This window comes from Penicillium cinerascens, assembly GCF_028974065.1.
Source record: "Penicillium cinerascens strain IBT 15544 chromosome Unknown contig_24_segment0_segment0, whole genome shotgun sequence".
NCBI lineage: Eukaryota > Fungi > Ascomycota > Eurotiomycetes > Eurotiales > Aspergillaceae > Penicillium > Penicillium cinerascens.
In genome coordinates this window covers 2,812,408-2,830,502 of record NW_026695290.1, presented here as the reverse complement: position 1 = coordinate 2,830,502, position 18,095 = coordinate 2,812,408, and the positions used below count along the sequence as shown (strand labels likewise).

General features: G+C 51.4%; 8 protein-coding genes across 8 annotated transcripts; 4 read left to right on the top strand and 4 right to left on the bottom strand.

The window, feature by feature from the left end:
• Positions 1 to 24: 24 nt before the first annotated feature.
• N7498_004163 (uncharacterized protein) lies at positions 25 to 2,124 on the bottom strand (the record flags this gene model as incomplete). The annotated part of the gene is made up of 1 exon (XM_058451225.1): positions 25 to 2,124. One exon carries the CDS (start codon positions 2,122 to 2,124, stop codon positions 25 to 27), a length of 2,100 nt encoding a protein of 699 aa, XP_058310687.1.
• A 1,709-nt stretch (positions 2,125 to 3,833) lies between these two features.
• On the bottom strand, positions 3,834 to 6,029 carry clf1 (putative cell cycle control protein (Cwf4)). Its single transcript, XM_058451224.1, has 2 exons — positions 4,205 to 6,029; positions 3,834 to 4,150 (listed from the first exon to the last, which is right to left on the bottom strand). The coding sequence occupies exons 1-2, from the start codon at positions 5,981 to 5,983 to the stop codon at positions 3,920 to 3,922; spliced, it is 2,010 nt and encodes a 669-aa protein (XP_058310686.1). The 5' UTR covers positions 5,984 to 6,029; the 3' UTR covers positions 3,834 to 3,919.
• Positions 6,030 to 6,407: 378 nt separating this feature from the next.
• N7498_004161 (U4/U6-U5 snRNP complex subunit PRP31) lies at positions 6,408 to 7,940 on the top strand (the record flags this gene model as incomplete). The annotated part of the gene is made up of 1 exon (XM_058451223.1): positions 6,408 to 7,940. The coding sequence occupies one exon, from the start codon at positions 6,408 to 6,410 to the stop codon at positions 7,938 to 7,940; it is 1,533 nt and encodes a 510-aa protein (XP_058310685.1).
• Positions 7,941 to 8,718: 778 nt separating this feature from the next.
• Positions 8,719 to 9,541, top strand: N7498_004160 (uncharacterized protein; the record flags this gene model as incomplete). The annotated part of the gene is made up of 2 exons (XM_058451222.1): positions 8,719 to 9,295; positions 9,348 to 9,541. The coding sequence occupies 2 exons, from the start codon at positions 8,719 to 8,721 to the stop codon at positions 9,539 to 9,541; spliced, it is 771 nt and encodes a 256-aa protein (XP_058310684.1).
• A 771-nt stretch (positions 9,542 to 10,312) lies between these two features.
• Positions 10,313 to 11,287, bottom strand: N7498_004159 (uncharacterized protein; the record flags this gene model as incomplete). The annotated part of the gene is made up of 1 exon (XM_058451221.1): positions 10,313 to 11,287. The coding sequence occupies one exon, from the start codon at positions 11,285 to 11,287 to the stop codon at positions 10,313 to 10,315; it is 975 nt and encodes a 324-aa protein (XP_058310683.1).
• Positions 11,288 to 11,956: 669 nt separating this feature from the next.
• On the top strand, positions 11,957 to 13,105 carry N7498_004158 (uncharacterized protein; the record flags this gene model as incomplete). The annotated part of the gene is made up of 1 exon (XM_058451220.1): positions 11,957 to 13,105. The coding sequence occupies one exon, from the start codon at positions 11,957 to 11,959 to the stop codon at positions 13,103 to 13,105; it is 1,149 nt and encodes a 382-aa protein (XP_058310682.1).
• Positions 13,106 to 13,679: 574 nt separating this feature from the next.
• Positions 13,680 to 14,887, top strand: N7498_004157 (uncharacterized protein; the record flags this gene model as incomplete). Its single annotated transcript, XM_058451219.1, has 5 exons — positions 13,680 to 14,195; positions 14,259 to 14,370; positions 14,432 to 14,646; positions 14,701 to 14,793; positions 14,849 to 14,887. The coding sequence occupies 5 exons, from the start codon at positions 13,680 to 13,682 to the stop codon at positions 14,885 to 14,887; spliced, it is 975 nt and encodes a 324-aa protein (XP_058310681.1).
• A 421-nt stretch (positions 14,888 to 15,308) lies between these two features.
• On the bottom strand, positions 15,309 to 17,735 carry N7498_004156 (uncharacterized protein; the record flags this gene model as incomplete). The annotated part of the gene is made up of 6 exons (XM_058451218.1): positions 15,309 to 16,010; positions 16,065 to 16,278; positions 16,337 to 16,404; positions 16,464 to 16,533; positions 16,593 to 17,383; positions 17,469 to 17,735. 6 exons carry the CDS (start codon positions 17,733 to 17,735, stop codon positions 15,309 to 15,311), a joined length of 2,112 nt encoding a protein of 703 aa, XP_058310680.1.
• Positions 17,736 to 18,095: the final 360 nt, after the last annotated feature.

Here is an 18,095-nt window from a genome sequence, read left to right as displayed (position 1 = left end):
GAGGCAGATGCCGAATGGATATGTTTATCGCCCAGCGTGGAGGTTAAGCCAGCTCATATCGGAGTTGACCTGATCGGACCGGCCCTGGATAGGGAGCTCATCGATGTCGTCGCGTATGATGATGCTGGAACGGCGGGCGTTTGATTGCCGGGCTGCCTGTGACGGGATATCTTGCGTGCTGGTGTTGTAGAAACTAGTTGTATAGTTGCTGCTGGTCGGGCGGCCGAGCCAGCTGCTCTGGCCCCTGCTAGTCCAGTTCGTGTCATGAGGATCGTCCTCGGAAGCAACACTGATCGAGTCCGCGCTGGAGATGCGTGCAGACTGGCCTTCGGGAATCACGAGGCTGCGGCCCGGTGATGGGTCTGCGGTGGTTGGGCTGCCACTGTGGACACGGCCAAGGGGCTGGGGCTGGTCGAGGAAGCCGAAGTTCAGCGGGGTCAGGTTTGACATGGGCCAGGCGCTGCCACGGTAGTCGGATTTCGTGTAGACGGAGCTGACGGTTGAGCGATCGGACTGCATTCCAGCCATGTTCGTCGAGCGGCTGTCTTGGAAATATTTGCCCCATCCTTCATCCGTGGTGCGATCTCCGGGCTGGTTGCCTGGGGCGGTACTGGCGACTGACTGGCGCACATCTTCCGAGTATATGCTTGACGGAGCAAGGCCGCTGGATGGTATTGTGGAGAGCGGGCTGGTCCTGCCTTTGCCAAGTCCGTAGCCGACATTGCCAGGGGGAGGCATCAAGGACTTTTCTCCTGTAGCCCGCCCGGACAGGATGGCGAGCGAGTCGTTCGACATGGAAGCCACGGGTACCGGACTCCTTGCCATGGGGTAGGCGCCTCCGGCCAGGGGTTCTATGCCCTGGTCCTGGAAGCTAAGTCGGTCCTTGCTATTTCCGCCCTTTGCCTGACCGTTCTGCTGTCTCTTCTGCTTCTCGCGTCGGAGCAGGAATAAAATGGCAAGTAGGATCAAGACCAACCCGCAGACACTGCCGAGAGTAGCACCGATGATTGTCTTGTAGTTATCACTGGAGTCACTCCCGGAAGCAGCAGCAGCAGCAGGGGTGGGCGATGTGGTGTGAGAGGTGACTGTCGGAGAAGATGTGGCCGTGGGCGTCGTCGACGTCGTTGATGTATTTGTAGTGGTTGTGTTCAAAGTATGTTGTTGGCCGCTTCCGTAGAAGAGCACAGTGGAATTGACCCAGCCGTTGGAGGTCGAGTTGAAAATGGCAAGTGAATTATGACCGCGACCACTGGAGAGCACAACCAAATTCTCTCCTTGGGCGAGCGCGTAATCTGATCGCGTCGAAGTCGGGGACAAGGTGCCGTTATATGTCGGATAGTCGCTCAAGCTTCGCTTTCCAGATGAAGCTCCCACTTGGCCTGCCGGGCTCTCAGGCTTTCCATCGTTGACCAGAGCGTAGCTGGTCACGGTATTAGGAGAGGCGCTCATATCGAAAGCTTCTAATATCTTGCTGTTGCCCGAGTTGACCAGAGCACAGTGAATTGATGACGGGACAGGATCAGACAAGCTCGCGCCTGAGGCTGCCCAGCCCCCTGATAGACTGTAGACATAAATTGCCGTATCGGTGGAGCCACCAACCAAAGCAACTTGTGAATCACTCCACGGCAAAAGCATGGGATCGGTTGCCGCCGGGGCACCCTGATCGGGCTTGGAGTCAATAGCATATGGGGATTCCGTAGAGAACAGAAACGTCGAAGACGAGGGAGCATTGGTGCCCACGCTACCCCCGTAGACCAAGATGCTCGAACTTGACTGGATGTACGCAGCCCCATGGTACTGACGGTTTGTCAAGGATGTCGCGCTGGACTGAAGCGTGGTCCACTTCTTGTCCGCAAAGGAGTACCGCTGAAGACCGGAATAATCGGACGAGGCGCCGGCCCCGCCGATCACGTAGAGCCCCTGGTCGTTTTCTTTGCCCTCAATAGCACCCGTGACGCAGGCTGCACCGGTTACCCGCGCTTTCGGGGGCTCCAACGTTGTCCAGTTGCCATTTTCCTTGAGCGGGATTGACACAAAGCCGTTGGGCGAGTAGGCGTATAGAGTGTTGCCGTATATGACAGAGCAGTGCCCCGAAAGCTCGATCGGGGGTGTCGGAACAGTCATGATGAGTTGCGAAAATAAATGTAAGGTGATACCAGACCAAAAAGGATTGCGGATGGCCAGCCGTCAGGAGAAATCGGACCGTTGAGGGGAATGAATTGTGACTGCCAGAGTACTATCTCATATCGGTCGGGTGAGCTAAAAGCACCACTGTAGTATCCGGGGATCGAAGAAATGTTTGAAAGAGGTTGTGCGAGAGCAATTGACGGCGGTGGATTGGGGTGGAATCAATATCGGAATTGCGGGTCGAGCTGGGAGTGTCGGGAATTGCAGTTCGGGCTTCTCCAGGAACGAGATTGAAAGTTGCAGGCGTGAATCGGACCGGTCGAGGGTCTGACGGGCGAAAAAGATCGAGTTCAGGCGAAAGCCAAAAAGAGGGTAGAGAACGGGGGGTGTTGGCGACAGGTCGCGGAAAGAAAACTGGGGAAATGTGAGTCTCACCACCCACCGACACACCAACACAGAGGACTGACCGAAGGACGAGTGCACAGCACGAGAGAAAAACAGAAGCAACGTCGCAAGCTGGGGAACAAACCTGGGAGACCTGGAGCCGAGAAGGAGAGGTGAAACCAAGTGAGGAGCCCCCTAACGGAGGTTAGCGAGTGCCGCCATCCCTTTTCGGCCCGGGCGTCAGGTCGCGACGATTTCGTCATTTTTCATTTCGTTTACTTTGGTTTCTACGATCGTCCTCCTTTTCTTGATTTTGAGTACCGGTTCCGACTAGCAGGGCTACCCTCACGAATTATTGTGTCGTCCGTTCTGCGTAGAGCTTCTCCTGATGTGGAGCCCCTTTCTCAGGAACCGGGCCAAATTTTGGGCCTCTCTTATTTCTCCACCGGGTCTCACTGGAGAGGCCCGAGTCCCTGCGTTCGGATGTGTGTCCCTAGAAACAGCCCCAGAAGAGTGTACTATATGCAGGACTGGAGCCCATGCAAGGAGAGGGGAAGTCGGGTAGAGTAACAGACAAACACGAACTGCCCCTTTCTCACACACGAGGATCTCAGGGTTGGGTGGATTCGGACCCAGGAACCATGGAACCACGCAGTCACACGCCTGGCTCGTGCGTTGATCGTCCCGGCCTCGGACGATTCTCTCCGTTTGTGGAAATGTGATGGTTGGTGGTTCCGTTGGTATAGATGGGTGTCGTGCCTCGGGACTTGCTCCTCAACTATAGGTGTCCACCATGATCATGGTGTTACCGTCTCTCACTATCTAGACACTAGACCGTTAAAACACGCCAAGAATAGTTCACTAGAATTTTCATGGAATCTTCGGCCCCAATTTTTGCCCCGAATCCAGTCGACTCCTCTCCACTTGGGCCCCTCGTGGGTTAACGGTGGACAGGCCATTGGTGCATACCACATCAGATCAGGTCATTTCATTTACCTCTAACCAGACCTATCTCAAATAGTACTCGCGTACACCCTAGATACGAGGTCATATATAGGATAGATTGCAAATATATCTAGATAGATCGATGATAGTCTGGCACAATGCCGGCACGAACCGCCTTCCATGCTTCCTGGTCCCGCGAGCCCCCCCTTTGCCGTCAAGAAGCCCGTCGTACAACGCGAGTGTTTTATCCAGCCGACCTCCGATACGGTAGGAACTCTGATGAGATCGGGTGGTTGTTCTCTACGCGATCTAATTCGATCGGATCGGGTGTGATGCGACCAGAGATTGCTTCGGTCTCTCATTGGAGAAAGCCCGGCGTTTCGGGAAATTATTATAACACGTGAGGATATCATTTTCTCCAGCCCTGCGACAATCATGCGATTCAACGTACACCAGTCCTGCACTACGCTTGACCCTGCTTCCACTGGTGCGCCTTCTGGAGCAGCTTGGACAGATTGGCGGCGGACTTGTCGTCGGCGGGGAAGACGTAATCCATGTACTCCTCGTAACGGTCGTCCTCCAGCTTGCGACGCTTCTTGACCCGACGGGGCATCTGTTTCTCGATCTTGTCGATGTCCTCGGGTGAGCCGTGTGTGTGTTCGAAGGATCGCCAGGCGTTGAGCAGTTCCACTCGCTGGATGGCAGTTAGCGCTGAGTTCAGAGTGCATCGGATCTGGACGTCACATACTTCTTCCTTGAGCTCCTTGTCCTTGAACACCTTGTGTGCCCGGTCGAACACCGCCCGCGCCCGACGCTTCGCATCTTCGCTGACTGGCCGCTCTTCTTCCTCGTCTTCCTCCTCGTCTTCGGGCACGTTGATCTCGAATCGTGCGTAGTTGATCCACACCTTGACGTGGTCGGTCTTCTCGAGGAGACGCTCGTACAGAGCCCGCACTCTGTCGTACTCGCCCTCCTCCTCTTCGAAATCAATGTAGGACTTCCACACCAGCTCGGGCATGTCGAGGGTCGGTTGCTCGATACCAAGCTCGTAGAGCGCCCGAGCCCGGTCCAAATCATCCAAGCCACGCTCAAGCTCGGCGTACTGAATCCAGGACTGGCTGTTGGAGGGGTTCCACTCAATCTGCTTCTCATAGAGGGTGCGACACCGCACGAACTCAAACAGCTGGCGCTCGAGGTCGATGTAGCCGCGGAAGAGTTTATCTTTCGGGCACATGCCAATGGCCTGGCCCATTGTTTTTCGTGCAGCCTGCAGCTCCATCTGTCGGATCTCGAACTGGGCCTTCATGAGCCACACCTTGGCGAATGTGAACTTCTTATGAGGGATCAGCTTGATGCACTCTTGGTAGATCTGTCGCGCACGATCCGCATCCTTGGCTTCCATTTCCTCCCAGATGGCATAGAAGATCCAGAGGTAGATGTACCGGCGCCAGTGCCTCTTTTCTTGTGATGGGGGGATTTGAGCAATCGCTCGCTCGTAGACGTCCCGAACCTTCTCCGGGTCGCCGGCCGTTTCTTCGAGTCGTGCAAAGTCAAACCAAATATCGTAGTTCCGAGAATTCTGCTTGAGCTCCTCCTCATATTGTACCCGGCGCTTGGACAGAATCACATCCTCGACGCCTTCCCGATCACCAAACTGCTTCTCAAAGGTTGTGTAGGCCTTGTGCAGGACCATTGACTTTGACCGCGGAAGCCGATCCAGAGCATATTTGTAGATAGCCCGCGCGCGCTCATATTCCTTCAACTTGGCCTCGAACTTGGCGTAGGCGATGAAGAGCTTCTCATCCATAAAATCCTCTCCCAGTGTCTCAATGGCCAAGCCATAAACCTCTCGTACGAGGTCACTCGTGCCGGATTCCTCCTCAAATCGAGCCCATTTAATCCAGTTCCGAGGCTCGGGGTGGACAATGGTGAAGCGCTGGAAGATAGCACGCGCTCTATCGAACTCATTGTACCGCTTTTCCAACTTGATATATGCGCTCCATGCACCCTCTTCGGGCTCCCACGACATCCACCGCTCAAACACCTGGCGGGTACCGGGGATATTACCCAGCGTCTCTTCCATGTAGACATATTTATACCAGAGCTTGTCAACGCGGGGCAAAATGGTCACGGCACGGTCGAGGAGGTTTCGGGCGTGGTTGATATTCCGGGTCTTCATCTCGGCTTCGATGTAGCGAATCCATAGAACCACAGAGGTCGAGTCGACGTCCAGCGCGCGCTCAAAGATCGACCGGGCTCGGCGGAATTCCTTCTGCTCCAGTTCCCATGCTGCATAGCGCATCCAGTTGTTCATGTTAATGCGGTTGCGTCGCACATAGTCCTCGAATTCCTTGCGCTTGCGACCCTGGTATTCGTGCAGCTCCTCCAGGTCCGCAAAGCGCTGTGTCGGGGCTTGAAGGCCGGGCTCTTGCCGGTCGACAGCCTCTCGCAGCAGCTGCTCTGCGGAGATCTGGATCGGCGCGGCGGCCTTGTTCTTGACCCGGGGAGGGCCACGCGAAGCCTCCATTGTGGGCTGGTTGGAGAATTGGATTTGAGGTGTGGTTCAATTCAAGGTGTCGGCGGATGGGGGAAATTTGCGTCCGGGTTCAGAGGCGATGGATGGGGGGGACGTGGACGAAACAAAAACGTGAAAACAGGCGCACTTAGGCGCAAAACGAGCAATGGCGTGATAGGGCCTTCCCAGTCCAACCCAACAGTTGCTAAGATGCTGTCCAAAGTGTCGCGATTCGCCGATGAAATCCACGGCCTGCGCTTATGGTCGTTGTCGCCACCCGCAAAGCTCTCACCTGACTAAGCGCAGCTTTGCTTCTCGAAGAATTCCAACCCCATCTCCAACATCCACTTTCCAACTGCCCCGGTGGCGTCCTGGAAAAGTTATCTTGCGCGCTTTCCTCCCATATACATCCCGACGGCTCTCACTTTATAACAACATGTCTACGGCGGAGGAGCTCCTGCGCGACTTCGAGGAAGATGAAGATTTCCAAAACGAGGAGGATGTTGATCAAGAGCCCGAGGAGGACCAAGGCCTTCAAGATGGCGCGGAGGTGACCAACGAGTTCGACCGCTCAGTAACGACTACGGACGAATTGACACGACTACACAAAGTCCTCCGCGATCACTACTCCGTTCGATTCCCCGAACTCGAGACCATGGTCACAAATCCAATCAAGTACGCGAAAACCGTTGCGATTCTCAAAAACGGACCTTTCGATGATATCAAGGCCCTCTCCTCGTCTGCGGATAACATGGTTGGGGAACCGCTCAAGACTGTTCTGGATGGGCCGTCTCTTATGATTGTTGCGGTCGAGGGCACCACCACTCGTGGCCGGATGATGAGCGAGACCGAGCTCAAGCTCGTTCTTGATACATGTGAGAGGATTCTTAAGCTTGATCGTGAGCGTACAGCCCTCACTCAGAGTATTGAGTCCCGTGTGAACTCGATTGCGCCCAATCTAGCAGCCTTGATCGGATCGGAGACCGCAGCTCAGTTCCTTAACCAGACCGGTGGGCTGCTTGAGCTGGCCAAAATCCCTGCATGTAATCTGGGAGCTCAAGGCTCAAAGAGACAGGAGGGATTAGGATTTGCTACGAATCACGGAGTCCGTGCACAGGGCTTCCTGTACGATTCGCCTCTCATCCAAGAAGTACCGAACGATCTCAAGAAGCAGGCTATCCGCATTGTGTCTGCTAAGATGGTTCTTGCCGTTCGCGCAGACGTTTCCAACTACAGCAAGGATGGCTCTCTCGGCGACGATTTGCAGGCGCAATGTCTCCAGCGACTGGAGAAGCTGACGGAGCCCCCGCCGAACTCCGGCGTCAAGGCCCTCCCCGCCCCTGACGACAAGCCATCCAGGAAACGTGGTGGACGACGTGCACGAAAGGCCAAGGAAGCTGTTGCCATGACCGAATTACGCAAGGCACAGAACAGAGTTGCCTTTGGCAAGGAGGAATCAGAAGTCGGCTACGGCACCGGTGAAGGCACTGTGGGTCTGGGTATGCTTGGTCAACAGAACGACGGCCGTATCCGCGCAACACAGATCGATCAGCGGACTCGCGCTAAACTCAGCAAAAATAATAAGGGCTGGGGCGCATCCACCCCTGCCGGTGGCACGGCTTCGTCGCTGCGTAGCTTCGGTCAGGGCGGCGTCGGTGGCACTGCTAGTACCCTACACTCCAGGGGACTTCGTTCGTCGGGTGTTGGAACGTCTCTGAATGCGAACGCTGGTACCGCTAGTACCATAGCATTCACCCCAGTCCAGGGTCTCGAGCTCGTTGATCCCAAGGTGCAGGCTGAACTGAACCGCAAGCGCAAGGCCGAAGAGGACCGCTGGTTTAACTCTGGAACATTCACTCAGGTCGGCAGTCAGAGCAAAGAGAAAGACGGATTCAAGGTGCCAGCGATCCCACCCAAGAAAAAGGTCGACACGGGCGATGGCAAGATGGGTCCACCACCCAAGCCATAAGCAGTGCGATCACTTGCTATTACGACTATTCATTGCTTATTGCGGATCTGGGCATTTGGACGGCGTTCGGGAAAGAAACGAGGGCAGTTTTCAACGATACCATTTTTGTACAGTAGATCCGATCAAGGCCAATTAAAGTAGCCGAGAAACAAATCAAAATACCCATCCATTGCCGACCGAAGGACTCTACCGTGTCTCGAAAATTCCGACAGGTTGGAAACCCGTTGCAGGATCGCATGTCGGAGCGCAGTCGGCCGCCGTTATCTTCGTAACAAATAGGGTTTACAAACGCGTGGCACTTTCCGCACAGTGAGCAATCTATAACATAAGGAATATCACATCGGGGTAAATTAGTGTTGCGGAAGGATCGGGTTCGATCCAATGCAAGGCGTCTTTGCGCAAACCGGACTCCAACTCCAACTGCGGCACTCGGTGTATGGCGTGCACGAGCGTGTGGCGTGCACGAGCCGTGACCTTTGCTCGCCAGCTCTTCCGCAATCCCGGGGAATATGGTACAAATTACAGATTGAAAACTAAGTGGCGGTGTACTGAATTATGTACGAATATTTATACTTTATGGGCATGATCCGAGCAAAAAGCTTGAGTTACTTAAATTCGGCTTGTTCTTGCACTCTCTTCGTCTTCAAATTCACCTGGTGCATCCAGAATTGTTAGACTTCCAGTCAGTTAATGCACCATAAAGGGCTATCGTGCAAAACTCCTTTCGTTGCTTCTTGCTCTCGCATCTCATCTCATCTGGCGTTCAATCATCGCAAGCATGACTGTCGACGTAGCCCCTTCGACCATCAACGCACTCGACAGACTCGCCACCGATGAGACGAAAACAAAAAAATTACTCAATCAGCTTCTTCACCACACTCTGATTACAACAGACTTCGAACAACTCAAATTTGCCGCCGCCGCATCAAGGCAGTTGCAAACGCAGAACGTCAATCCTTCAGCGGACGCAGACACACGCCTCATTTCCTCGCCATACAACCAAACAGCCCATCTCCTAGATCTAAACCATCTAGACACCCAGAACAGATTGCTGTCGTTGGCATTGGCATCCTTCAAACCCATCCGCGACGACTATGCCACAGCACCATATCTCGATTCATTCAACTGGCAAGAAGTCTTCGATCTGGTGAAAGCGTACTCACAAGCAGAAGGCCATGTTTGGACCGCACAATCATTCTACGTGGTTGAATTCCGATCGGTGCTTAAGCCGGGTGTTGACCAGGATCGTCTGCATGCTTTGGATGCGTATTCCCATCAGGAAGCTACTACCAGTGGCGGGTTGTTGAAGTATTGGTTCGGGACGAAGAATGGGAAGAGGGAGAATTTGGCTACTTGTAAGTTATCCCTTAACTTCTCTGAGAGTCGGTTTGTTGATGTTGGGGTTAGGCGTTTGGCGCAGCCGGGAGGATGCGAGGCTGGGTGGCCTCGGACCGTGGCATGCGAAGGCGAGAGCGGCGGCAAGGGAGTTGTATGAGCAGATCATTTTTACTACCATGAGGCTGAATATCGAAGATGGGGTGACGTCTTGGAAAATCAGTGCTTGGCAGGCTAAGGGTCACGTACAGAAGCATTCACGGTGAAGACCCCCTGAACCCTCGTTAGACTACCCTATGAATGATCAACTTAGGTTTTTAGTGTCACCAGTTTCTCAATGTATTTCCGGGAATTTTTGAAAATATGGATCAGTGGAAACCTGGATCAGTTTAATCAGTTTACATGCTCAAGTCTGAATGGCTACTGAATCGGATGTAGTGGCTTGTGAAGCATGTGCCGTGCAGCAAGTATAAAGTGAGCTCAATTGCACTTCGGCCCTAGCGCTTGGTTTTATTTTGAACGTCAGGAAATACCCTAGGCCGACATTGCTTCTGCGGTTTTTGGTTTATTTTCGTCACTCTTCGACATTCGAGGACCTCGGACGTTGTTGAATTCCAGGTCCCTGATATATATCTGCAGTGATCAAACCTCCCCGAGTAACCTCACTAGCAGCTCTTGAGGTATAGTTTTGGGCGGTTTAGCTTCGGTGCTACAGAGTTCAAAGTCCGCAATTATCGAGATGGTGGTATTGTAGACGATGTCGGGGCCTGGGAGATCGACAAGCATGGATGGGGAATATAGGTAGCAGTGTATAGGAATTTCGTCTAAGATAGAGTATTGCGCGTCACATAGGCGCTCCAGAAATAGAAAGGAACTGGAAAAAACCAATTACGACGTAACAAAATGTACATTAGGGCGGTTTAGGTATTTGGTTCTTCAAGACCAAAATAACATGTTTTCTTTCACAATATTTTCGGGATGAAGATAAACATTAGCAACACGAGGTGGTAACAGGACAAAACTGCCTTACAAACTACCTAAGCCAGCATAAACGCCATCCTCTCCCGATAATCTCGGGCCACAGCATTAACAGTCCACTCCCACAGATCCTCCTGCTTTGCTCGATCATAGCTGGCCTCACTAGACTTAATCTCGTTCAAACCCTCATAGTACACACCACTAACTCCTTCAACATCATCCGCCACAGCCAACCTAGCCAGCGCAGCCCCAGACTCCTGAGGAGTATGGATATTCGGCGAAATAAGCAGCCGCAAAAGGGGAATAATTTTCGGCAAGACACGCAGCCAGAGGAACTTTTCTACCCTGGTCGCTCGTCGTGCCAGGCCAGTCCCCGGCATAAGACCAGGATCCATCGACGTGACCGTCCAGTGCTTCCCGCTCTTCTCATTGACGGAAGAAAAGCGTTTGTGTAGGGCATACATGTAAAGAATATTAGCTAGCTTTGCGCTGGCATATCTCTGGCGCCCTTTCTCTTTTGCTGAGAGAGGAGAAGGGTGCGCGAGGTATTCGGCGGATGTATACTTCGCGTCTGGTAGACCGGTTTTCTGAGCGGGATCGTGTGTTCCACTAGATACGATCACTATGCGCGCGGTTTCGGCGAGGTGGGGCTGTAGGAGAGAGAACAGGAGTGCATGCCCGATGTGGCTGACTGCGAAGGTTTTCTCGAATCCATCTTCAGTGTACTCCACGCTCCCGGGCAACTGTAGGGCTGCGTTGAAGACGAGTGATTGGATTGGCGGGAACTGGTTGGTTTCCCAGACTTCTGCAAAGGCGCGGACTTGGGAAAGAGAGGAGAGATCAAGACGTAGGAATTTAACATTCTCTTGATCGAGGAGTTTGTTCATGGCTTCGGCGGAAGCCTTAGGGTCTGAGCGGGATGCGATTATGACTTGGTAGTACGGACATTCACGAGCGATGGTTAATGCGCAATGATAACCTAGACCTGCAGTGCCGCCGGTGACGAGGACGCTGCGTTGGAGTTCGGAAGACATTGGTTGCTAAGTGTTCGGGAAGTGAAGAAAAGAAGTGTAGAAGATTAAAACAGAATGTGGACTGTACGAGAATTATGGAGCAGCTGTAGGATTTAGATTTATACCTACGAGCTCGGACAAGCATATGACTTACCATTTCATATCGGTCCAATTATCTGCCCGACGGACACACGGGATAGACTATGATGGACTCGAATCCAGTGAATTATGAAGTGGGGAAATGCTGAACGGTGCCGTTCGGGGTTAGCGCGGAATGAAGCGCTGAACGGTCCCGTTCTAGTCCGCATCATCCAAAGCGAGACACACTCACCTTACTTTCATTATCATCATCATCACAGCCATGAAGACAGAATGGAGGCTGACACCATTCCATCTATACTCCCAGAGAGATTACTTCACTATTGCTCCGCCCATCAAGTCTTAATATGCACCGCCTGCCACTACGCAATCCAGCCAGCAGCCATTCCTCGGCACTTGAAGGATATCCATCACATCTATAGCAACAAACGACATCCGTTCGTCACTTATGCAAAAAGTCTCAAGTTGAGGAAACCGGAGGAAGTAAGGCCACCTAGTGCTAGCGAATTCCCTCTGCCCTACCTGCCGCTTGAGCAAGGGTGGCGCTGCGAGGCGCCAGGATGCAACTACCTCTGTGCATCTATCAAGCGAATGGAAGGCCACTGGTCTGCTCAGCACGGTCGAAAGGGGTGTTCAAATCTTGACTGGAGTGCTGCTCCCTTGCAGACTTTCTTCCGAGGGAATAAGCTGCGATACTTTACCAACACGGATTCTTCAACAAGACTAGATGGCAACATAGCCAGCATGTCTAGGAAACGAGACCATATACGACGAATCCAAAAAAGGCACAACCTGAACAAATTGGATGCCGAAGCTTTGGACCATTACTTTTCTTCTTCCTACAAAAGCTTCGTGACAAATGACCAGACAGAGAGAATCTGGCTTGACGTCGTGCCGGATCTGGCATACAACCATGTATTCCTGCTCGAAGGCATCTTGGCTTGTACGCTATTACATATGGGATACCTAAATTCTACAAAGCGACAGATATATATCCTTCACGCCTGTGCTCACCAAGATTCAGCACTTCCACAATTTCGTCATGCAATTCACCATCCAGACGAAAAGAACTGCGACGCAATATTGTCATTTGCTTACTTACTGATCATTTATTCCTTTGCGACGGATACCCAAAACGCCATCAACTCACTTCTCATTGTGGAAGATAACTCGGACGAAACGGAACTGATTCTTCCTCAATGGCTGCATTTCATTCGCGCCGGTTGTTCAATGCTCTGCGATGTCTGGGACCGAATCGAAAATGGCCCGGCAAGCGCACTGGCTTTTGCATGGGACGAGTACGGAGCGAATAAGTTCGAAGATGAACGCGAGGACCTGCCGTACTTGGACTACTTCAAGTCTCTCGTTCCAGATGACGGGTCCTGGTCAGACGAGTCTATCGAAATCTATCAGTCTGCTGCAAATACATTGACTGAGTCATTTGCCCTCCATGGGCGTGCAAAGAGGAAGTCCCATGCTAACCCATGGAATATTCTCGGCGTGTGGCCGGTACGTTTGGAGGTAGCGTTTATCTCCCTGATATCTGAGCGACATCCCGGGGCGCTTATTCTACTTGCGTATTACTGTGTTATTCTGAAAGATATGGAGAACTGCTGGTATTTTGAAGGGAGACCAGCGAAATTACTTCAGTCCATTGCAGATGTGCTGGACCCAAGATGGCATCCTTATATTCAGGGGCCAATTGAAGTTGTTATGGGGTTGAAAATTATAGCCAGATGAAAAATTGAGTATCACATTTAATTACCATGAGAGAAAGAAAGTCGAATCAACAAAACAATTGTGCCTAAACCAACCGCCCGTTGTCTACCTCTTCCCCCTGGGGTCTAGAGACAAAAAGGGCCAAGCTATTCAAGCACATGAAATTCATGTTTGAACTATTTGCAGTGTTCTGCGACTTCCGCAGGGCAGACGAAAAGAGTATTCCTTCCCGCATGGAGCATCAACGACTTCTCCACCTTCGCCCGGATGAGAAACATTCCCCGCTCAAAATGCGGAAACAAATGCCCAAATCTGTGCCTTGCGCATCGACCGTGGCATCACACAACCATAAATTGTTCCACGCGATTGAACGCTCCACGAATAAAGCCGAATACCTTGATCATGCGGGGCAGCGCTGACAATCTTTATGATATGGTTGGATATCTCTCCGGATTAGTTCTTGTTTACCCCGCCATCATGGAAGTCGACTGTAGAAGACAGGATATAAAATCGTCCTGAGATCCATCCTGAAGATAACAACTTTTCATCCCCGTCTTCTCCCCATATCACTCTGGACATCCCATCCAACTCCAGAATGGTCGGCGTCACAGCAGACAACCTCGCCGTCAACGATGGTCCCTTAACCTCGGAGAACGCAGCTTTCCTTCGCCCATCCGATCCAAGTCTTCCTCTCGAGGAACTTCGCAAACGTTATGAACAAGACGGCTATCTCTTCCTGAAGCAAGTTCTCCCCCGCAACGATGTTCTCGAAGCCCGTAGCCAATACTTCACCTCCCTACAATCAACTGGCGTCCTAAAGCCTGGCACTGAGCCCGTGGATGGCATTTTCGATCCAGCGAAGAGTCACTTGGAGTACCCCGGCATTGGAGCCGGTCATGTTGATGGGAACGGGAAGCCAGGCGGTGATAAGGCAGCACAGTTCGTCGACCTCGCGCTGGACGCTCACTATCAGGATTGGTATGCGGAGAAGTTCTGCAACCACCCTGCGCTGTACGATTTTATCGCGAAGTTTTCTGGCTGGGGCAAGGATACACTCAGCCTGCGTCGCACATTGCTCAGGAATAATATTCCAGGATCGAAGCCGATTGGAGTAAGACTAGAGATGCCATTGCCTTCTCTGAAACCCTCAGCCTTTCTAACTCAATGAAATCAGGTTCATTACGATCAGATCTTCCTGCGATACGGTGACCCCACCAGTGTCACAGCATGGGTCCCGATGGGGGACATCAAGCTTACCGGCGGCGGACTGATTTATCTCGAAGGTGGTATGTTTTTTCTCCTCACTTCATCTCCGTCTGCGAAAGAATGCTAACTCATGTCCCACAGGCGATAGCATCGGCATCGAAATGGAGCAAGCATTTTTCATCAAAGGCAAACAAGCCGGTCTATCAGATGAAGAGGCCAGATCAGCTTTCAACTCCAACATGATGGCAACGGGCCTTCTTTCAGAATTCCCGGCTGAATTTGCCCGCGAACATGGTCGGCGATGGCTGGTTTCGGCATACGAGGCTGGCGATGTTGTCCTGCACAAGCCTCACATGGTATGTGTTCTTGCGTGGGTGATGTGGCTTGGATGATTCTTATTCAAGTGACAGATTCATGCATCGACTATCAATCATGATCTTGATAATGTTATTCGACTTGCGACTGATTTACGTTTCTGTGATTCGTCGAAGCCCTATGACAAGGTATGTTATTTCGACTGATCGAAGCCTTATATTGCACTTCGCTGATCTTTTCTAGCGATGGATGAACTATTACACCTTCAATGATGGTGTTTGAGATCTTGGTGTTGGTTACTGACTACGAAATCGTTGTAATATTGTTCATGCACCATTGTATCTATTTTGAATGGATACTTCTGGCAGATACGCCCGATGAATGATTGATTATTCCAACTATCAAGTCTATAATGATTCAAACTCTGGTTGTTATAGATCATAAGCAGCCTCAGGGAAGGCTCGCCGTCAACCTTGCCCCAATTTCACACGGGCTTGCGTGTCAATAATAGTGATTGGGCCGACTTCTCTCACATCTTTTCTAACAGGGGAAGGTATCAAAAAAGAAAGGCATTCATGAGTGGTCTATCTTGATAAGGAGAGCATTTCTAGAGAGTACATACAATGAAGACTGAGCAGAACAAACACTTGTCATGCACCAGGGGTAGATAATACTTTTTTTTTTCTCGGGCTGTTCACGGCCCTCATCGAGTCGTTCGGGTCATCGTCCGCTCCATTCTAATCAAAGCATCTTCCTCCTCCGCTTTAGCAAGCTTTTCACTAGGCAGCATAATGGCCTTATCAATAGCCACCGGCAGAGCTCGATGACGCCCTCTGATCATCACAGCACAAAGAACAAGTTTGCTCAAGGTACGCCAGCCCCCAGAAAAACTATAGAATTGGTTCGGAAGGCCTGTACTGATCCCGACACAGCCGTACGCACTGACGGTCTCGAAGATGATGTTGAAAGCCGAGTATGTAATTGGATCCCGGGTGAACTGGCCGGCTTCCACAATGCAAATTATTATGACGGCCAGAGCGATCCACCACAGGTCGTATGCCATCTGTGCGCGGAGTTGGTGCTTGATGAAATACAGTCGTCCCGGGGAGGGGGGTTGGTGTGATAGAGAGGAGCTCAGTGAAGAGGTCTCGCTGGCTTCGCCCACGGTAGGGTCGTCGGCATAGATTCCTAGGCTCCTTTCTTCGTAGATGTTGGAGTGGCGCATCGTAATGACAACAGGGTACACGGAAATGTACATCATTACCACATAGATCATCTGCGTTCCTATTTGGAGGGCGGAAATGTTGGTTATGTAGAAGCCTCCACTTCGAACGCAAAGTGCTTGGAAGAGGCCGTCCAGCACACGTGGACCGACTGGGACGATATCGACTGCTGGATTGTTGTACTAAAAACATACATCAGTCTTTCGATCTGGAAGTTAAGAAAGTGGTGGGCTCACATTGAGGATTTCGTACGCCACCCAATCGATTCCGTTCAATACGAGCACAGAGAGTAGAAGCCACCAGGTATGTGCAGAAGGAAACAAAGTCGTGTAGCAACGGCGTGGATGATCCAGGAGGAACGTCAAGGTCTCTCGAAAATAGTGAAAATACTCGCCCTGAGGCAGAAGGAAGCGTAAAGCGCATAATATCCACCGCAAAAATACTGGATAACTGCAAGTGAATAATGAGTATACGGATCAAGCAACTCGGAGAACAGGGAAGGACCTACCACGTGTTGCCAGCGAGCATGAGAAGGCCCATCGTGATTAGCATATACGTTGACCTTTGGAAGGGAACCTTGAACACAAAATTAAACCTCAAGCAAGTCATTCGAAGTGAAACCGCGTGGCACTAACCATATTCGCATCAAGCACGCTCATCCCAGAATTGTTGAAAGCAGAAATGGCGAAAAAGAAGCCCGTCCACCTAAATTCAAGCAACAATTGGAAAGAAACTCAAGAATATCAGTTGACATGAAAACTTACCAAGGATTCAGTCCGTTCGACCTAGCCACGGCAGCTTTGTTCCTTGCAACGTACGCAGCGACCCCAATCCCGCCGAGAACTTGCCATAGCAGAAAGTAAAGTGGAACAATGATAGACAATAGAGACACAGCTCGATACTCTGCACCGCCGAGCCTTTCGCGTTCTCTTTCACTCAGATGATGAAACGAGGAATTGCGACTGAATTTGCGTAGAAAGTGCAGATGACTGTCAGCCTCTCCATCAAAGTCCCCGCCATGTCCGCCTTCCTCTAGCCCGTTCTGGGCAGCGGCCATGCTCTGGACGTTGATGTACGGAGGACGCATGCGTCGGCGTACTGGGCTCGAGGGGGATTCCTCGGGCCTATCCCGTACGTCATGGGTAAATGCGATGTGAGCATCAGTTGCTTCGTCATCTGGCTCCCCAGGAGAGGCTTCATCCGGTATTCTTTCGCCAGTGCCTACAGATCCAGTTTGATATCTAGTCATTGGTTGAGTATCATCTGCTTGCTGGCTAGATTGTCTGCTGTGAGCTGAACCATTTCTTGAAATTTGCCCCAGGCTCTTGGTCCGTGACTTGATGGGCTGGAGCGAGAAGGTTGTGGAGTTTGGAATTCTATCCGGCTGCGAGTCGATTGTTTGTCGCGATAAAGAGCGCGTCCAGGACATTCGACGGCCAATACTGGACATTTTTCGGAGCCTCTTTCGCCGGAGAGTTTCTTCTTGCACGATCTCTTCAAATCTCTTCTCAAACGCTCTCTTGCGGACCAAAACTACTGCAATCGAGACCCATATCTATAATGTAATTAGCTTTCTTATCCAGAAGCCAGGTATGTCATTATCTCAATCAAGGGGACCGGCGATATGCAGAGACTCTTACCGTGGACCCAGCCATTATCAGAAAAAACAGCAGGATCTGCTGGAAGGTGTTTAGTGTAGACAGGTTGACTGTGTTCAGACCAGCGAGGGTCATCGCGCTGACCGTCAAAAACAACGCGTCAATGTATCGTACGCTGTAGGCCGGAGTGGAGCTACCCCAGAGGATAGCGGAGGTGACGAGGGACACTCCGATGAAGTAGGCATAGTGCACTGTGAGGAATCGTATTCGAGGCAGATAGGACTTCATGACACCCCAACTGAATGTCATTTTGGAGGGATGAATCCCCATACTTCTAAGCCAGAGTTAACGTCACGACGGGGTAGATTTCCGGGTGAAGTGAGAAAATCTGAATCCTGATTGGCTGATTCCACCTCGATGATTAGCTAACCATCCCCTATGTAGTTAGGCAACTCATTTATTTCTGAAGTCCGTCCACGTATTTGGTCTTCGTTTTTTTAATTGAATCTAGACAAAAGAGAGTTTTAGAGTACTTGTAGCATCTATATAATACAAATTTCATGCTAAAATTCTGGCGACTGTTGAACCATACAATGCCTGGAGAACAGATGTTGTAAGATATCAATGATGGATGCGATGGAACTATGTAGAACTACTATATAGCCTTTT